The sequence below is a fragment of the Musca autumnalis genome, unplaced genomic scaffold (assembly GCF_047663935.1).
Source record: "Musca autumnalis isolate F117 unplaced genomic scaffold, ASM4766393v1 scaffold_2, whole genome shotgun sequence".
In the NCBI taxonomy this organism is placed as follows: Eukaryota; Metazoa; Arthropoda; class Insecta; order Diptera; family Muscidae; genus Musca; species Musca autumnalis.
In genome coordinates, this window is record NW_027411755.1 from 264631852 (window position 1) to 264651343 (window position 19492).

A 19492-nucleotide genomic window follows, 5' to 3' on the forward strand; every position below is an offset into this window, starting at 1 on the left:
AACATAGTATAACAGGCGTTTAACGAGGGTATATACACTTTCATACGGGCAAAATGTGCCTCATCGAAATAATGGTTTTAGACCCCGATACTATTATAACGAGTGGTTTTATCTAGGGCTGAGGTACACTCAGTCGCTGCCAGGGTCGGCCTAAGGTCCCACAAACCTTAAGTAAAACACGAGTTTTTATAAGTTTACAGCATGTTTCTGTATGTCGAAACGAAAATGTGTGCGAATGAAAAACATCCAAACTTTTGTTTTCAAAAAGTTATTACCTTTGCTTTTGCTTCAAAACAGAAACAAATTTGAAAACACACACACGAGTTTGGTAGTGTTTCATTCGCACACATTTTCGTTTCGACATAGAGAAACAGGCTGTTAATCTTTATTGTGAACTCTTGGTGTTTGATGAACGAATAATCATGGTACAATAATACAGGTAGCATTATCAAGCCAGCTGATGGTAACATAATGTGTCAATTGCATTGAATTGATGTCAAATTTTGACATCTTATGTTACCAACAATTGCCGATGCGGCTACCTGTGTATTTGTACCATGCGAATAATATATGTGTGTGGAGAGTGAATGCAATATTAGTTATTAGTTGAGTTCATTCGGGTTGCTGTCGACTCGGGGCAATCAGTAGCTTTCGGCTCGGCAGTTGTCGGTTGGACTCGGCTCTACACGATTCGGGTTGCTGTCGACTCGGGGCAATCAGTAGCTTTCGGCTCGGCAGTTGTCGGGTGGACTCGGCTCTACACGTCTCGGGTTTGGGCAATCGGGTGGTTGTCGGCTCGGCGGTCGTCGGGTGTATGTCTCGAGTCGATGGTATTCGGGTTGCTGTGGGGGAGAGAGGTCGGTAAACATTTAGGAGCTGGCTATGAGCATTGAGCTGGCTATGAACGTCGAGCTGGCTATGAGCGTTGAGCTTGCTAAGAGCTTGGAGCTTGCTAAGAGCGTTGAGCTTGCTAAGAGCTTGGAGCTTGCTGAGAGGCTTGGAGCTGACTAAGAGCTTGGAGCTTGCTATGAGTCTGGAGCTTGCTAAGAGACTTGGAGCTTGCTAAGAGACTTGGAGCTTGCTAAGAGCTTGGAGCTTGCTAAGAGCTTGGAGCTTACTAGGAGGCTAGGAGCTGACTAAGAGCTTGGAGCTTGCTAAGAGCTTGGAGCTTGCTAAGAGTCTGGAGCTTGCTAAGAGCTTGGAGCTTGCTAAGAGACTGGAGCTTACTAGGAGCGTGTTCGAATCGTAGCTAACGAGTAACGAGACTGCGGACGAGCCACACGTCTTGTCGTACTTTGTCGGCCGGTGATCGACGACTTCGGTGAATAAACCCAGAATACATATTCGGCTAGTTACACGAAGCGAATGAGAATTATTATAAACGGTGGTTATCGTTAATTACCCCCAAGTTAAATTTGTCCACTACACTGACTGTGAAGTGGTGTTTGATGGTAATGGATGCATGTAGAAATACATATATGAAACGGTCACGTTACACTATGTTTACATTTACGAAATCCACTCGATTTCAACTGTCAATTCCATTGCTCAAACGTCAAATGAAATCCAATCGATTTCAGATGAGTTTTCATTTGACATATACACAAAGGAATTGACAGATGAAATCGAGTGGATTTCGTAAATGTAAACATAGTACAAGTATGTTTGGACGAAATGTGTTTCAGACAATTTGGAGTCGATTTAGCAATGTCCGTCCATCTGTCTGATGCGCACGATAACTCTCGAACAGATGAACCGATTTGGTCCAAAATTTGGCTTTCGCAATATTTTGTCCAAACTTAGTTTAAGTTCGAAGATCGGTTATATCGGTCCACTCCTTCCGGTACCTCCCCCACAAAAGTTCGAAAATGTGTGCGCACGATAACTCTTGAAGGGAGTAACCGATTTGGCCCATAGTTTGCACATCGTGAAATTTCTACTAAACTTCGATGGGGTTCCAATATGGACTGAATCGGTCCACGCCTTCGGGTACCTCCCAAACAAAAAAGTTCAGGTTAGGACCTACTCTCGAATCGTTTTGATTTTTGTTGTAGCATCATGTATTCACGGCCCCCATACGGCGGTACAAGTTTGATCAGGGCAAGACCTTACTTCCTGAGAAAATAACCTGAAAGGTTCAAAAAACCCCTATGACACCGTGTGTAGTGGTTGGAGCGCAAGATAACTCTCGAACGGATCTGCCGATTGGATCCAAAATTTGCCCTTCATAACATTTTGTCCAAACTTAGTTTAGGTTCGAAGATAAGCCATATCGGTTCACTCCTTCAGGTACCTCCCCAACAAATGTTCAAAAATGTTCGGAAAAATTGTGCGCACGATAACTCTTGAAGGGACGATCCATACTTCACGCATCCTTATATATCTACCAGATATAGATCAGGTTTGAATATGGACTATATTTGCCCAATCCTTCGGGTACCTCCCACACAAAATTGCGGTTAAGTTCACCTTAAGACCTGTTCTTGACTAACTTTGATATCTGTTGAAGCAACTTGCAATCGCTGTCTCAATTGCAACGGTAAAAGTTTTTTGCTGAGGCAAGTCCATACATCTTGGCAAACAGCCCGAAAGTTGTAAAAAACTCCTATGGCACCATATGTAGCGGTCGGAGAGCACGATAACTCTCGAACTGATAGACCGATTTCGTCCAAAATTTGGCCTTCATCATATTTTGTCCAAACTTAGTTTAACTTCTAAAATGGCCCATATCGGTCAACATTTGTGTCCAAGTGCAGTTTAGGGTCTGTTCGGAGATACTTTGGGAATTTATACCGATGATGTACAGCCATATTATGTTTTCCGTGGACAAGTCCATGCTTCCTGGCATACTGGTCCAACAGGTGTACTATAAACCACTGAATGACTAGTGGGCGCGAATCTATCGAAAACATATGACTCTCAAAATAAGATCCACTTCCGTAATGCACTATGTCGGCCCATTCCCTCCTCCGCAAAACTTTTGAACTTTAATCCTAATCCACATTTTTGTCGGCAAGTTTAAATGTCCAAAAAGTGCCACAAAATTCTGAAAAGACCCTAAATACATTCGATCTGTCCGTAGATGAAAGTTGCAATTCACATAGACTGATACTTTTTTACTTGTTTTGAATGTAAGTGCATATTTTCTATCTTCTAAAAGTTATTTAGCACTCGGTGGCCAATTTCAAGAAAATTAAGGGCGGTTTAGCCGTATTTTTTCGGCAGGTTACTCTACCTTTTCTCGCAGTCCTTGGTTTTGGCTGGCTTATGTGTTTCACGATATCTATTATTCCTATATTTCGTGACTTTTGCACATGATTACAACCATGGTTCAATTATTAGAAGGTTGGGCAGGTTGATTAAATTTTTAAAAAACAACTCTGAAGCCAGTTTGCTTATAACTTCAAAATTACTAATAACAAAAGCAACAAGTTTTGTTTATTTGAAATAATGTCAAAGTTTGTTTTGTTTACATTTAATTTTAAATATAAGGTTTGTCCTTGTACTTTCTCAGTAAATATTACTCAGTAACTTCTTTTTAGAGAGTAAAGCATTTTATACACTTTAAAAGGAAAAAAATAAAAAAGTAAACAGACAGCATTCAGTAAAAATTTTCAATTTGATTAATATTTACGTTTATGATATTTGAATATTTTAAACTTTTTACAACTGCCTAAAGCTACAAAATGTTACTGAACAAAATTCCTTCAGTAAAAATTATAAGTTCTCAGTAATAAAAATTTCAAAACAACTTTCTCAATTCATTCTTTTTTACTGAACAATTGTGTAAAAAAACAAAGTTCAGTAATAATTTGTAATAATTATTACAAATTATCGAGTACGCAGACACACTTATAATTTCTAGAGGTTAAAAAACGTTTGTATGGTAAGAGTGACGAAGGAGAGAACGTTAAAAGCAACGGTCTTAACCGGCTTTAACATGATAATGACTTATCATGGTGCCTTTTCCATCTCAAGTGGACCCTGATCTCCCCATGTGCTGCACGTTCATCCACAATATTTATAAACACTTGGGTTGTCCGTTGGGCTAGTAACCCACCCTATAAAAACATCGTACTATGAAAAAACAAACCCCATCTAAAGTTCATGAATCTAGCAAACGTTTTAACGACCATGATCTGCAAATCTGTACCTGCGTTTCTTCATAGAGAAGGTGCACTTTATGCACTGGCAGATATGTTTGTAAAGAACAATGCCGATATTACGGCATACAGGAAATACAATGGGTAAGGGAAAGGCGTCACAACAACACCCAAAGGAGACGCACTGAATTGTGTGCAATGACATAAATCATGAGTTCGGTTGCGGATTTATAGCTGGTCGGAGGTTAAAACATCTGGTATCCAGATTCACTCTGAATAGAGACTTGCTGCAATTGGATAAATGCTAAGTTTTTCAAAATCAATTTTATTTGAAATTTGAAAGTCTGACTACGGATTAGGCTGATAGACTTCGCATCCACAGAACACACGATAACAGCACCTGATTCAAGCATCCTAACTGTCATAAGGGCATCTGACGGTCTGGTTGGACATCGTTAAATTGCAATCACAAAAGATAGCCACAGCATATTCCTCCACTGAACTGCCACAATTGCTTAAAAGCATTCCTCGCTAATGTTGAAGTCACGTTTGTTTTCGAAAAATGTATGTATTGTCTTTTTGACACAATAGGAGGACCTCAGGAAAAAATTGTAATCATATGTTTGCTATGTCCTACCTTAAAATGATTGTACCATGATTACAACTATATTCGACTGAATATTAAAAATAATATAATTTTCCTTTTATTTCTGCCGTTTTTATAAAGAAATATAACCAGTTTTCTCTTTTCTAGGATAGCTTATTTGAATAATTTGCCATAAAGTATAATATTTCTACACACAGGAACAAAGATTCTGTTCGCAATTATTATTTTTTGGCAAAATATTTAACAAAAGTTACAAAAACCGAATATTTTTGACACATAGAAAACAGGATTAAGAAACGTTTCTTTGATGTTCTCGCTAATAGGGTTGCCGTGGATACATTTTTTAATTGCCAAAGGACCAACAATTTTTTAAGTATTTAGTATTTGGTGAAGCGATATGTCCCATCTTCTTCAATCTTAATCCTTAATCAGTAATGCGATTCTCTAACTCATTTTTTGAATTGTCGACAAAGGTTGGGAAAAAATAAATTGCTTATAATTTCGGTAATTAACAATGTTTTTAGCGATGTAAATTAGCGACGAATAAAAAGCAGTCGTAACTAGGCGTTTACACAAGACAGACTGTCTGCAAATACAACCCTGATTTACTAACACATACATACATTTGTCGGCTGTATCCCAGCTGTCCATCATTTTTTCACAGACAGTAGGCAAGACAATATTTGGAATTATGTTAAAAAAAAACTGTGTTCCTTTATAGTACGTTTATATATAACCGGTTTTAACAAACCCACTGGGTTTCAAATGCCAATTCCTTTGCGTATACGTCAAATAAATCCTCATTAAGAAGGTTAACCCTGCAAAAGGCTATATTATGGCCTTACTTACTGGCAGCAATTTTTAAGAGATTGAGAGAGGAGAGAGAACACATATGCCTTTCTCTTCTACCACATGCTACCAGACAAATTTCTGCATGCCAAAAATGGTATAACTGATTTTTCGACATTTGTTTGACGATTATTTCACAATGAAGAAAAAATGAACGAAAAACAGAAGAAAAAGGCGAACGCTGACAAAACAAAATTAAAAACTTTGAAACGAAAGAAGAAAACTGATTTTTTATTTTTCTTTTTGACATTGCTACCAGTGGTGCGATTCTCCAACACATTTTTTGAGTTACCGGTAAAATCGGTAAAATTAAAACGAAAAATTATTAAAGAAAAGTTTAAGTAAACGTTGAAAACTCTCTTGCTATCGGTAGAACTTTACGACTGTTTTTTATTCGTCGCTTACTTACCGAAAAACATCGGCAATTACCGAAATTATAAGCATTTTAATTTTACCGACAATTGTCGGTAACTCAAAAAATGAGTTAGAGAATCGCACTACAGATCTACCATTTTTTCGTTCCTTTACTTTTCTGGTAAAAATGTTCATGAGGGAGCAATTTTGAGCAATTTTGACAGTTTTCTCTTTTACCACTTTTACCATTAAAAAAGTAAAGGAACAAAGCTTAAGGAGATAATAATTGAATTGTGTTGAAAACAAAAGAACATGAACAAAAACAAAATATGTAAACGGAAAACAAAAAGAAATCGACAATTTTCATTCATAATTTTACAACTGTTTTTGCAGTTGTCTGGACGCCTACGTAACAGAGCATGGTACAAATACACAGGTAGCCGCATCGGCAATTGTTGGTAACATAAGATGTCAAAATTTGACATCAATTGAATGCAATTGACACATTTGCTCTATTCCAGAACCTGCAAGAAGCTACTATTTTTTACTACGATAACATTTTTCCCTTTATGTTATCGGAAAAAATAGTAAAAATTAGTAGATTCTTGCAGTTCTGGAACAGACCAATTATGTTACCATCAGCTGGCATGATAATGCTACCTGTATTATTGTACCATGTAACAGAGGCAAGTTTTGGGTTTTTGACAATCAATACATGTACTCAACTGTCCTGTCATGTGTAAACGCAGGGTAAAGTTCTACCGATAGCAAGAGTGTTGCCAACTTTTATTTGAACTTTTCATTCATAATTTTGCGTTTTAATTTTACCGATTTTTGTCGGTAACTGAAAAAATTAGAGAATCGCACTACTGGACTCAAACAAAAATTTTGAACTTTTGTGAGGCAGGTACCGGAATGAGTTGTCCGATATACATAGTATAAAAATATTACGATGCGCAAAGGTTGGACCAATGTGAGACACTCCCTATCGCCCTCACCAGCCATTTTTGTTGGTAACCGTAAAATTTTTCAAAGCCTTTAGATCAATGTCATGAAGTATGGACTTGCCCACGAAATGCATTTTATCGATGTTAACAGGACCACAAAGACTACCTTCGGTAAAAAATATTGTTACGGAATTAGATTTAACTAATCTCCGTGTAGACGTTGTTTTATTCCCCGATACGATTTGTACCAAATAAAACAGGGTTCGTTTTAGATTACGTTTCTACAATGCTTTATTTACTTTATTACACTTATTCAGAACCGACTTTAATTACAAAGCACACAGCAAGTCTCTAGTTAGCACGCAGCTCTTATTTAACCGATCTGTTCAGTTCAACGCTTAAAACACAACTCACTCGTCATTGCCAGTTCCCCTGTATTTATATCCCAAAGTCTCCCTGTTCGAGAGTCCTCTAGAAAATGTCTGGCAACTCCTCGAATATGTACAACGAACACACAGACGCACATTCGCACTAAGCGAACAACCAGACTCACATACATGGGGGATGATCAATGACGTAATTACAACAACAAATAAATGCAAGAAAAGAAGTAACAAACTAAACGATAATTACATGATTTTGCGAAACAAACAAAAGAACATTAACAAAAGGTAATGTTACGACTAGAATGATGAAGAGAGTTCTACATGGTAGTTGTTGTTGCTTAAATAAAATAACTGCGTAATAAAACGTTACGTTACAATTCAAATTTTTAAATTAACGGAAATTAAACTAAATTAACTTAAACCTATCAGTTACATTGAACTTTTGTTCAAACGGTGCAGCCCGATCAGCTATTTTTCTGAACGAATTAGCTATAACTTGATATTTCATTTCAGATTATATTCTCTGTAATTTCTCCCCTCTTTATAGAATTTGCTTTTATTTCCGATTTATTCATATAGAAAATCTGATTTTTATAGTGGTACCTGCACTCCTAATGCTATATAACTTCACATCATCTCAGAGTTTCAAAAAGCCTATATACATTCATAAAATCCTGCAATATACTTACAAAATAGGAAAAATCTCTTTTGCGGATTTTGAGCCGTAAGGGAGAAACAAACATTTTTCTGTTTGATATAAAGATGCAAGTCTATTAAAATTAAAAATATAAATAAATTATATATAAATACATAATTTAAAAGTGGGTGCATAAAAATAAATTATTTCTTAAGAACTAATGCGGTAGAATGTTGCCGCTCCCGTACTGAGTATTTAAATATTGACCTACATTGGAACATTGGTGGCCTGTTTCAATGTCACAACAACAAATACATGGTTCTGTATCAGAACCAACATTAGCAACATCGGAATCCATAGAAATTGATTCATCTAGGGTTACGCACCTCACTTTCGGAGGACATTTAACTATAACCAATGCATTGCCATCCTCATCATAAGATGGCTCAAGTTCGCAGTAACTGTGAAATCGACTTTGAAACATTAGGTATTTTGCGAGACAACAAATTATTATCTGAAAAAAAAAAAATAGAAACAATTTCAGACAGATATTTCAGAAAAATGCTAGCAATTATATTCACTAACGTCAATTATTACTGCGGCTGATACCAAAATCAGCAGAATATGCGTAGCATACCACAAATATTCCTTGAAAAGTGGTAAACATGCTTTTGTGTTGATTTCGGTGAAATTCAATTGGAATATACTGCCGACTTCATCATCATCATTATCGGATTTAGGAATATAATTTTGATAACAGGATAAACTGTTGTGTTTACAGCAAGCATATGGAGCTAAAATTTGAGAACTAAAATCAGAAATATCAGCATTGAAGGACTGTAAAAAATACTCAAAACAATATACCCCATATCATGTGCACCATAATCTTCTGTAACTTCTAACGATAGTCTTGGAGTTTCGTATGAAAGTGATATTTGCGTAGTGTCTTGGGGACCGTGTGGTCTTTTTGGAACACAATCAGCGATTATTCTAGGCTCCTCAGTGTTATGTTGAAAACGGTTTCTGACATATGACCTTCTGTCTCTCCTTTGTCTATTGAAACTTTTCGGCATCCATTTGGCCCGCATCCAATCGTCATAACCATTGACCCCACAACACTCATTATTGTACTGCAATTCATCCCATAGAAATTTCCATGCCGGACTTGTGTAGTACACTTCAATGCCGTGGAATAGCATCATTGATACATTGGTCGTCAGTATATCGGGGATGTCGAGTAAACACCAAATTGTTGCACAACCTCCAATAATAATAATGAAACAAAACATCGACCACACTACCAGCAGAAGTTGAATACTGCGTGAATATTTCTTCGTCCATATAGTTCTCCACATCGAAAGACTGCACAGATATGTTGCAATTAGTTGAAATCCCATAATATATAAATTGACAAATGTCGAGTTTAATGACCGTTTCTCATCCGGTGTAAATGAACCCAGAACATTCTGATACGCCACCGCCACTGTTATAATCGCTATCCCCAGCTTGATTTCGAGAATTAGTAAAATATTGAAAATTATGCGGAAATGTCGAAAAGGTTCTCGCATTTGTTCATTTTTTCTTTATCAAATTTCGTTGTGATTGGAATAAAGGGAAAAGCTGTCACTGATTGTAAATAAAATGTTATGTAATAGGTAAGATCGAAAAAAACTAGGAAAAATGTAATCAAAATAAAATTGTCTTTAGTAGGGTCGTTAACGACAAATAGCAAGACACAATGGTTCAAATGGTATCGTGTCTGAGAGAAATAAACAAATGCTTCTTCTTCCCCTGGTTGTGTCTGAGAGAAATAAACAAATGCTTCTTCTTCCCCTGGTTGTGTCTGAGAGAAATAAACAAATGCTTCTTCTTCCCCTGGTTGTGTCTGAGAGAAATAAACAAATGCTTCTTCTTCCCCTGGTTGTGTCTGAGAGAAATAAACAAATGCTTCTTCTTCCCCTGGTTGTTCTGAGAGAAATAACATCTCGAACGACATTTGTTAGTCAAAATGAACCCAGAACATTCTGATACGCCACCGCCACTGTTATAATCGCTATCCCCAGCTTGATTTCGAGAATTAGTAAAATATTGAAAATTATGCGGAAATGTCGAAAAGGTTCTCGCATTTGTTCATTTTTTCTTTATCAAATTTCGTTGTGATTGGAATAAAGGGAAATGCTGTCACTAATTGTAAATAAAATGTTATGTAATAGGTAAGATCGAAAAAACGAGGAAAAATTTAAGGTCGACCAAGGCACATTTATAGAAGGTAGAAGTGACAATCTGCTGTATTTTTACTTTTTTGTAAATTTGGGTTTCAAAATGTGATAGGATCGACTGATGAAATTTGAAACTTCGAAATTTGCTACCATAAAATACTTCTTTTCATCCTAAATGTGTAATAAAAATGACCTACTACAGTTCTGTATGCTTTATATTTTTTCTATTTTAGAGGATTTTAAAAATGTATTTATCTTCTTCCTGACATTTTGACATTTAATTTTCAATAACAACAATGTTGTTTTTGTAAATTTGTTAGATGCTGTAATTCATGCATCTACACTATATAAAAGTGCCTTGGGGTCGACGTTAAAGGCCTGCGTACATAAGCTGCTTTGCCTGATTGCCTTGCTTACCTGCTTCATTTCTGACGTAATAAAAATAATAGAATAAAGACGAAATTTCGAACTGGGTTGCCATCAGTTGGAAATTGGGTCGGCCTTCTTTGTTCTTTTATTTTTTTATTGAAGCAGCAAAGCAAGGCAATCAGGCAAAGCAGCTTATGTACGCAGGCCTTAAGGCCTGCGTACATAAGCTGCTTCGTCGGTTGCCTTGTTTTCCTACCTTATAAAGACCTGGGTACATAAGCTGCCTAGCCTGTTTGCCTTGCTTGCCTGCTTCATTTCTGACGTAATAAAAATAAACGATTAAAGAAGAAAAGGGCAACCTAGTGGTGTCATGAATGAAGCATACATAATCAGTTTTGAGAAACCGTGTAATTTGTCTTTGTGGGAGATATTCGAGTCTGTTATAAAATTTTCATCCAAAGTAGATTACCACATCAGCCGCCCTATTCAGTAACTTTTTAACAACTTTACTCATTGTTTATTTTCCAACAATTTCATTTGTTTGTTTTGTAGTTGTTACAAAAACAAAAGAAATTTTAACAACTTTTCAATCGATAAAAGTTACAGAATAGGCCTACAGATCAGAATAAATTGTTACGGCCTTCAGAGAATACGTCATTCCATTGGAAGTCAACCGACTATCGTTAACGAACTCCTTGAACACCGTGCACCAAACAGCCTGTATCCAATTCATTCCAGGAAAGAGCTTCCGAGCATAATGTCAGATCAGTTAAAACACAACAACAACAAGTATCACGAATATGAACTCTCTTGCTTTGTGCTTAAGGTCTACTAAAGTGGTCAATTTTCTTCAGTTCCCAACTTATATTTCTATTAACACAGCACTATGGTTTCCAGGAAACAGCTTCCGAGCACAAAAGTAGAATTGTTAAAAAAAAACAACAATAAGGGAGAGAGTATTAATATCAACGGACACAGAGACACAAGATATGCAATTGTAATAAGCTAATTATACCCTCAGATTTAAGACTAAAGAGGGTATATACCCCAAGTGGATTTGATCACAAGTGGGTTTAGACGAAATCCGGTTAAGAGCCCAGCAAAATGATTGCCTCCAAAGATGCAGTTAAATCATACGTACAAGTGATCTGCAAGTACATCAAATTATGAATTTTCACTCATGATTTTTACAAGAGCGAGACTACTGAAAGATGCACTCCATTAGCACTGCATTTTAACAAACACTTCGGCACTGCATTTTAACTATCCCTTTGGAATCGCATTTTAACTAACCCAAAGCACGTGTTTTGATGCAGTGCTTTGGATTGAATTTAAAGTCACTCTTCGGAATGAGTTTTTATGCAGTTAAAAGATGCAATAAAAATGCAAGCCATTGCAAACTATCCCAAAATAATAAAAAGAATTTATTGTTTGTGTAAAACAAGAGTAATAAGAACTTTATTACATTAACACAGATTATGAAATTGCTTCATTAAATTCAATCGCAATTGAGTTTCTTTCGTCCGCTCTCCATTTAATCCAAGCTGAAATGTTTTTGCTTCATATGCTAAAGGGATTCTTGTATTGTCTTTCCATCACCAGTTGAGATTTCGACAAGTACTCCAACAACACTTCATTAGGACATTTTCTTCTCGTGAGTTACCGCAAAAATGTTCCCAACTTTTGGTTGTATTTTTTATTTTATATAAAATTTTAGAAAAGGATGCACCACAGTTTATACAGTTGGCCATTCAGAGTTCTGTTAACAACATTTGACAACAAACATAATAGATTGTTCATTATTGTGATTTGATTTCCTTTGAATTTTATGTATTTGACAGCAAACTTAATAGTCAGGGCTAACTAGTTTGGGCTGAATGGCCAACTGTATAAACTGTGGGATGCACACTTTTTCTATTTTTGAAAAAATTCTGTAGTTGTAGGTATCTACAAATTGGCTTGCTTGCCGCTTGTAAAATGTATCGAACGGAGTGCCTTTTTCACGATTCCGTTTGAACTGCATCCGGATGCAATTTAAGTGTGAGAAATGGATGTCAATCATTGGATTGCATGCGAATGCGGTTAAAATGTAAGGAATGGAGTGCCTCTTTCACGACTCCGTTTGAACTGCATCAAAACATGCCGTGAAAGAATTAGTCTACATTGCACTACTTCCAATTTATTTTGCTGGGAGAATTTGAAGTCCATTTAGCCATTCCGTCTGTCTGTCTGTCCGACTGACTGGAGCGCACGAGTTCTCTCAAATGGGTCAACCAAATTTTCCAAAATTTGGTTCTCGTAATATTTTGTCCAAACTTAGATCAAATTCCAACATGGGCCATATCGGTCCACTGCTTCGGGTACCTCTCCCACACAAGTTCAAACATTTTCCATAAAACGAGAACTCTCGAAGAGAGTAACCGATTTGGTATGGACTTTGCACCTTGTAATATTTCCCCCAGACATAGATTAGCTTTGAACAAGAACTATATCGGTCCACTCCGTCGAGTACCTCCCACATAAATTTCAAAATTTTTGGCACAAGTGTATTTTAGGGACTTTTGTTGAATTGGCATTAACTTTTTTTGCAGCAGCTTGTGTAAGCGGCCCCTTTCGCGACGGTTCAAATTTATTTTGGCGGCATGTCCATACTTCCTGCCGGAACCAACTCAAACGACTAATGAGTAAGAGGACTTACGGTTTCAGTATTCTATTTGGCCGAAACTTTGCACATTGTAAAATTTCATCCAAGCATATGTATCAACCCAGCAAAATGTTCGATGCCAAAGATGCCATTCAATCATGGGTGAAAGTGATCTGGCATGTTATATTTTTAGCATCTTCATCGATGAATTTTATATGAGCGTGGACCCCAAAGGATGCTATTCATTTTTGGATCCAAAGCATGTCATTTACACCAATGCTTTGACATGTCATTTTCACCAATGCTTTGGCATGTCATTTCCACCAATGCACAGTGGATCCACCCATTGGCCAAAAATAAAAAATGAATGTCAAAATTTTGGTACAACATCTGGCAACTCTGACAGCTATGGCATGGACCCTTTTAAAAATAAATATATAAATTTTTGTTTCATTCGAACGCGATCTTCTTAAGAATAGCTTCAAAAGTCGGAACATTTGACTAATATTTTTTGTTGTGAATACAACCTATATTTTAAGTGCAAAATATCGCGAAACTACTACGTAAAGCAAAATATTATAGTGGATTTTGAAGGAGGAGGTAATAGCTTAATTTTCGTTAAAAAATAGTGTTTTAGCGTGTTGTGGAATTCTAGTTAGCTGCATAGTTTCTTTGTGTATTTTGTAATGCCAATTCGATCATATACTTAAATATGACCTAAGGTTTTAGTCATGATGCCCACCAGTGCCCACATCGGGAATAATTTTCCAAAGTAGTTCATGGGTTTAAGATTATTCAGTATAAAAATCAGCTGCCATCTAGTGCCAGACTATAAATGGTGGGCCGCTGACTACAGCTGCCCTAGAATATGGTTTCTATGGATATATTAGCTGGTAACTCTGTTATCTGACCACGTACATTAACATAATTGGTATCAGTGGCAAGATGATGAAATGTTCTTCCAAATTTGTCTTACTTTGGCGGCACGTGCCTTCCAGGAATAACGCTATAAGATCTATATTAAAAATTTTACCAATTTTCAGACATAAATGTTGATTTTTTTCATCCGCTAAATTGGTTAGATTTTATGTTGTTTTGGAGATTGTTTTGTTTCCCCAAGGCTATTTTTGCATCATAAGATAATCGGGACCTTTGTTTATGTCTTTTTGTATTAACAGCACAAAACAATTCTTACCGTATACCCCCTCCAGAGGGGAAAGGGGGGAGAATGTTACGCTCATGGTTTCTTAAAACACTATTCGCAGCAGCACAAAGCTGTAACCGGCGCATTGGCTTAATTTTTACACTCTAAATATTTTTGGCCACTTTCTCCATACAAGTGGATCCACTGTGCAATGCTTGGGCATGTCATTTTCACCAACCCTTTGCAATGACATTATTATTACGACGAGAGTTTTAACAACGTTGGTTGTGATTTGGAGTCTCCGACAACATAAAGCCTATTGTAAATAATTAATCTTATATATTTAGAACAAAATGTATAAATAAAAACACAAAATTCATCTCTATTGGATCGATGGAATGGGTTCAAATGGTGATGAAAAGATCGGATCTTTCACGACTTCCTTTGCATGGGTTCAAATGCTGATGAAAAGATCGGATCTTTCACGACTTCCTTTGCATGGGTTCAAATGCTAATGAAAAGATCGGATCTTTCACGACTTCGTTTGAACCAATGCAAAAGATGCCATGAAATCACGTCATCGCATGAAACCCCTTCCTTCAAATTTTGCTGGGAAGTTCCATGAAGGTCTATATTGGAAAACATCTTCGGATACCTCACTAATACCTCAAAAATGTTGCTTAAACGCAGTGGGCTGTTCGAGAATTGACTGCAATTTTTTACGGGAAGAACTTCTTGTGTACCTGTTAACAGCGATATAATGTTTTTCGTGGGCAAGTTCATGCAATATGGGCTATATCGGTCCAACAACTCCGGGTTCATCGGACCCAAAATTTCAAAATGTTGAAAACTGTGCAGTTTAGGGCCATGTCTAGGATAGTTTTTATATTTTTACAGCAGATAGTACTCGTAGTAGCAGGTAGTAAGGTATTAGTACGTTATATTCTAAGTTGGACTATATCGATCTACATTTTCAGGTACCTTCCCCTTGTTTTATTGAAATATGTATATACCCTCCAATTTGATCCAAAAATCTTAAATATGAAATTGCATGGCGATATGTTACAATAACGCCTGACCCGTAGCCACCTTTATTTCCATGGTAACCGATGATAAATTGTCAAGAAATAACAATTATTGTTCAACCGATTTGTACATTCTACCGGTTCATAACTGTCGTCTTCGAAAGATCCATAGGAAATTTTATGAAAATCCTCTTTGCATATAATAGTCCCAGCAAAATGTTCGATGCAAAAGATGCCATTCAATCATGGGTGCAAGTGATCTGACATGTCAACTTTTTAGCATCTTCATCGATGAATTTTATATGAGCGTGGACCCCAAAAGATGACATTCATTTCTGGATCCAAAGCTTGTAATTTACACCAATGCTTTGACATGTCATTTCCACGTGTCGTGTCCAACAAACAAGTAAGGACGTATCAGTCAGCTGCGCTGACGGAGAAATACCCTCAGCCAGTGACCAAGAAAAAACAACAAAACCAAACCAAACACAATAATTATGCCGTATATAAAATATATTGATTTTATATCACGAGGATTTGCCATTTTTGTTGGTGCCGTCAGGGTTTCTTGGAGCTTTTAGGCCAATATCTCAGGAATTATTGACTTACTCCGGCAAAAAATTGTACCGTCGTAAAGCGATCCACAAAAAAACTTACTGAATAAAAAATTTCAAAACTATCCGTGAGGAGCTCTTAAACTTCACTTTATCCGAATTTTGTGTGGGAGGTACTCGAAGGAGTGGACCGATACAATCCATATTCCAACCTGATACATGACTGGATGAAATAATACGATGTGCAAAGCCTGCACCAATCAGAAATTCCCTGCGAGGATTATCTTGCGTATTTGCCACTTTGGTTGGTGCTGTCAGGGTTTCTTGGAGCCTTTAGGCCAATATCTCAGGAAGTATGAACTTCCGCAAGAAAAAAATTGTACCGTCATAAAGGGAGCCGCAAGGAAAACTTACTGAAAAAAAAATGCAAAACCATCTCAGAGGAGCCTTTAAACTTCACTTTATCCGAATTTTAAGTGGAAGGTACCCGAAGGAGTGGACAGATATAGTTCATATTCGAATCAGATCTATATCTGGAAGGAATAATACGATGTGCAAAGTTTTGACCAAAACGATTGCTCCCTTCGAGAGTTATCGTTCAGACCATTTTACAGACACATTTTGAACTTTTGTGTCGGAGGTACCAGAGGGAGTGGACCGACATGGCCCATCTTCGAACTTAAACTAAGTTTGGACAAAATATTACTACACCCAAAACTTGGTTCGAATCGGTTGAACTGCTCGAGAGTTATCGTGCGCACAAGCCAGACAGACAGACATTTTTCGTATCAAAGTGTATATACCCTTCTAGCCTAAAGGCTGAGGGTATAAAAAGTATCAGTCGACAGAGATATACCCTCAGCCTATGACAATTGGAACTTTCATCTGCGGACAGATCCAACGTATTTAGGGACTTTTCGGAATTTTGTGGCCCCTTTTTCATTTTTGGACATTTTAATTTGCCGACAAAAATGTGGATTACTATTAAAGTTCAAAAGTGTTGCAGAGAAGGTACTTGAAGGAATGGACCAATATAGTCCATTATGGAAGTGCTGTCATATCTTTTCGATAGATATTGTGCCTCAAGAGATATCGAGCATTTTAGTGGCATTTTTTAAATATTGGGGAGAAGTACCGGAAGTTGTGGACCGGTATTGCCCACCTTCGAACTGAAACTAAGTTTGGACAAAATATGACGAAGGCCAAATATTGGGCAAATCGGTTGATAAGTTCGAGAGTTAGTTATCGTGCTCTCCAGCCACTACATATGGTGTCATAGGTGTTTTCTACACCATTTGATCTGTTTTCTCAAGAAGTATGGACTTGCCCTTGAAAAAACGTTTACCGTCGTAATGTAGGCAGCGAATGCAAGTTGCTGCAAAACCAAAGTGCTTCGAGAGCAGGTCTTAAAGTGAACTTATCCGAAATTTTGTGTGGGAGGTACCCAAAGGAGTAGACGAATATAGTCCATATAGGACGTGTAAAGTGTGGACCAAATCGGTCACTTTGTGGGGAGGTACCTGAAGGAATGGACCGATATGACTTATCTTCGAACATAAACTAAGTTTTGACAAAATATTACGAATGCCAAATTTTTAGACCGAATCGGCAGAACCGTTCGACAGTTATCTTGTGCTCCAAGCACAACACACGGTGTCATAGGGGTTTTTAGAACTTTTCAGGCTACTTTCCCACGAATTATGGACTTGCCCTTGATGAAACTTGTACCGTCGTATAGAGGCATTAATTATTTGAATGAAAACACATCTTCATTTATATTTATATATGTATTTTTTATTGCAATTTTTAGAAAAATGTGATTATGATTTTTGTATGTTAATTCATGTCTGCTTTTTTAATACATACATATGTAAGAATATATATATCTTTTAAATAGTATAATAATAATTATTAATTCTATAATTTAGTTGAATATTTCTTATACAATTGTTCTTGTATAAGGAAACTTAAAAGGTAATGTTAGATTGTTTTGTTTTATTTTTATTTTTTCATTAAATGATATAATAATAACAATAATAATAATTATAATAATATTAATTACAAATACAAATAATAAAAGCAATAATAAGGATTGATAGTTTACAATGTTATATACGTTTTCTTTCTTTTTTATAGGTACAATAGTAAGAATAAGACAATCAAACAAAATGTGATGTGAATATCAATTAACAAAAAAAAAAGAGGAGAATACACATGAAAATAATAAACACTTATTACATAAACATATAAAATAAAGTACAAATATTAGGTGGAAAATATCAAATGATTTGCTTAATCAGACAACACAAAACTTACAAAGGTCGAAAACTAAATAAAAAAATACAGCAAGATTTTGTTTTAAACTTCAAGTGCTTAAAGCACAGAAATAACAACTTAAATATTACAAAAATTATATTAACAAAAAAAATCAAAATTAAAAATAATAATGGAGGGAGAGTTGTTAATTTTTTTACAAAACCTTTTACTTTTGAGGTTATTTTTTAGTTTTCTTTGTCTTCTTTGTATTTGCATTTAGTAACATGTTTTTCTTCGATTTCAATTTTTTTAATTTTTTAGAGAACAAATTTTTATATAAATTTTGTTTAATGGTTTAGCACCGGCATAGGACACTTGCTGCTTCGTTTTTTAGGTTTATTTTAAGGTTTTTTGTTGTCCTGCCAACAATACAAACAGCAGGGGAAGCAAACGTTTTTTTTTTTTCTTTTAATAAAAATATCACTAAAATGTTTTGTTTTTTAAGCAAAAAATATGTGGGAATGTTTGTTTTTTGAACAACATTGGCTTGTTTGCGGATTTAAATAATTAATAAAATATCATGGAGCTAGAACGGTAAATACGGGGAGAGATATGGTATTTTCGTGCTCGATATTTTAATAATTTCCAAATCCAAAACAAAATCCCATGGTGTTGGAATTTTTGTGGCCACTTTCAATTGAAATAAATAGGCAAAACCTTTGAGAACATGATTTGGGAGATTTGTTTAAGATTTTGTTTTTATTTCCCAAAGAAAGGTGGCCAAGGCGGGTCATGTGATGTTTTTAGCTGGAGAGAATTTTGAAAAGTTGGTAAGATTTGTCTAAACTACTTTGTTTGCTTCACACCTAGAAAGATTGAGTGAGAGATAGGGAAGGTCACCACTGTTTGTATTGTGTAGAACATTTTATAAGGAGTAAACACGTCACATATTTTATTTTGAATACCCAAATGTTCCACGATAAGTGTATTCAAAATAAAATTGGATTGGAGTTTTAATAATTCGTTAAATATCAAAATTTTCAATTAAGTTTTTTCCCTTTTTTTATGTCGTTTATGTGCGTTTCGTACATTAAGTTTGTTTTTCTCTTAAAAAATATTTTAGATTTTTAAGTTTGTTGTTTTTTTTTTTTTTTTTAATTTGTTCGTCTAGTTATTGTTTTTGTTAAGGAATAGAGGAGGGTCTCTTTTTTTGATCTTACAAAAATTTACAAAATATTGAATTCTTCTCAAATACACAGTTTCACACAATTTCTTTTACATAATATAGTCAAGTTTCCTTTTTGTCAACAATTCGTACAACTAATTACAAGAGTTCCATTTTAATTTGCAGTATAAATACAGTGGATATAAAATATTTTTTTTTAATGTTCAACATTG

At 35.9% G+C, this 19492-nt stretch overlaps 1 protein-coding gene across 1 annotated transcript; it reads right to left on the bottom strand.

Moving 5' to 3' along the window:
- Window positions 1-7994: 7994 nt before the first annotated feature.
- On the bottom strand, window positions 7995-9793 carry Tsp33B (Tetraspanin 33B). Its single transcript, XM_073966442.1, has 3 exons — window positions 8748-9793; window positions 8469-8691; window positions 7995-8397 (listed from the first exon to the last, which is right to left on the bottom strand). The coding sequence occupies exons 1-3, from the start codon at window positions 9449-9451 to the stop codon at window positions 8101-8103; spliced, it is 1224 nt and encodes a 407-aa protein (XP_073822543.1). The 5' UTR covers window positions 9452-9793; the 3' UTR covers window positions 7995-8100.
- Between the last annotated feature and the right edge of the window lie 9699 nt (window positions 9794-19492).